Source organism: Polypterus senegalus, chromosome 4 (assembly GCF_016835505.1).
Source record: "Polypterus senegalus isolate Bchr_013 chromosome 4, ASM1683550v1, whole genome shotgun sequence".
Lineage (NCBI taxonomy): Eukaryota > Metazoa > Chordata > Cladistia > Polypteriformes > Polypteridae > Polypterus > Polypterus senegalus.
The window spans coordinates 218,737,479-218,738,594 of NC_053157.1; the positions used below are offsets into that span (position 1 = coordinate 218,737,479).

At 41.1% G+C, this 1,116-nt stretch overlaps 1 gene segment (V, D, J or C); it reads right to left on the reverse strand.

Moving 5' to 3' along the window:
• Positions 1-303: 303 nt before the first annotated feature.
• Positions 304-814, reverse strand: LOC120528834. The segment is given in 2 exon segments: positions 304-623; positions 754-814. Coding segments are annotated over 2 exon segments (369 nt in total).
• Positions 815-1,116: the final 302 nt, after the last annotated feature.

The window sequence follows — 1,116 nt, forward strand, 5'->3', positions numbered from 1 at the left end:
TAATATTGCATAGATAGATAGATAGATAGATAGATAGATAGATAGATAGATAGATAGATAGATAGATAGATATTTTTTTAAATGTATTAAGTTCTTTTTTACTCCAATGGTTTTCTGGATTGGGTCATTTTCTCACATTCTGCCCTTTCTGTAACATGTTGTGATCAGAAGACTCTCTTTCTGTTCTCTTTTTCTCTTTCTTTCTCCTTTGTCTGCCAACCCTGTGACTTCTCTCTTATCTTCAGCAAAATTAAGCGCAGCAGCTGCACTAAAAAGTCAAGTGAGTTTTTGTACGGCTCTGTGTCACTGTGTGAGAGGCCAGCTGCGGCCCTGCATACAGTAGTAATGTCCTGCATCTTCAGGCTGCACGTTACTGATGGTCAGCGTATAATCAAGTCCTGAGCCACTGCCACTGAAACGACTTGAGATCCCAGTCTGCAGAGTACTTGCATAATAAATCAGGGGTTTTGGAGTTTCTCCTGATTTCTGCTGATACCACGCAAGATAGTTATAGCTGCTATCGGAAATTGAGCTGCTGGCTTTACAGTTTATGCTGACAGTTTCTCCTGGCCTTGCAGAGAGACTTGAGGGAGACTGAGTCATGATGATATCTCCACAGGACCCTGGATAGAAGAGAATACAAGAGATTAAATAAAGTTCAATTAGTTTATTTTTAGATATAAATACAATTACAGTTTGACTCAGTAGAAATCACAAAACAGGTGTGATCATTTATTTATTTCTAGACCTCACCTTCAAAAAACACAAGGAAGGTCACCAAAAACAGAAGAGAGGAATCCATCTCCACTGTTTCTTAAAGACAGGCTTAACTGACTCGATCTCAGTGACTTCACTCTTTATGTCTCAAGCAGCTTTCAGGAGAGGCGTCAGTATGCAAATCCTGAATGGGGAAGAAACAAAGAAAATGAAGTGAGGGTGTGCTCGACAATGAACTGAGACCATACAGAGTACCCAAGAAGGGAAGAGCCTTGGTTAGGGAGGTGACCAAGAGCCCAATGATGACTCTAACAGTGCTTCAGAAGTCCTCTGCTGAGATGGGAGAAACTGTCGGAAGGATGACCATCTCAGCAGGAGTCCATCGATCAAGCATTTATC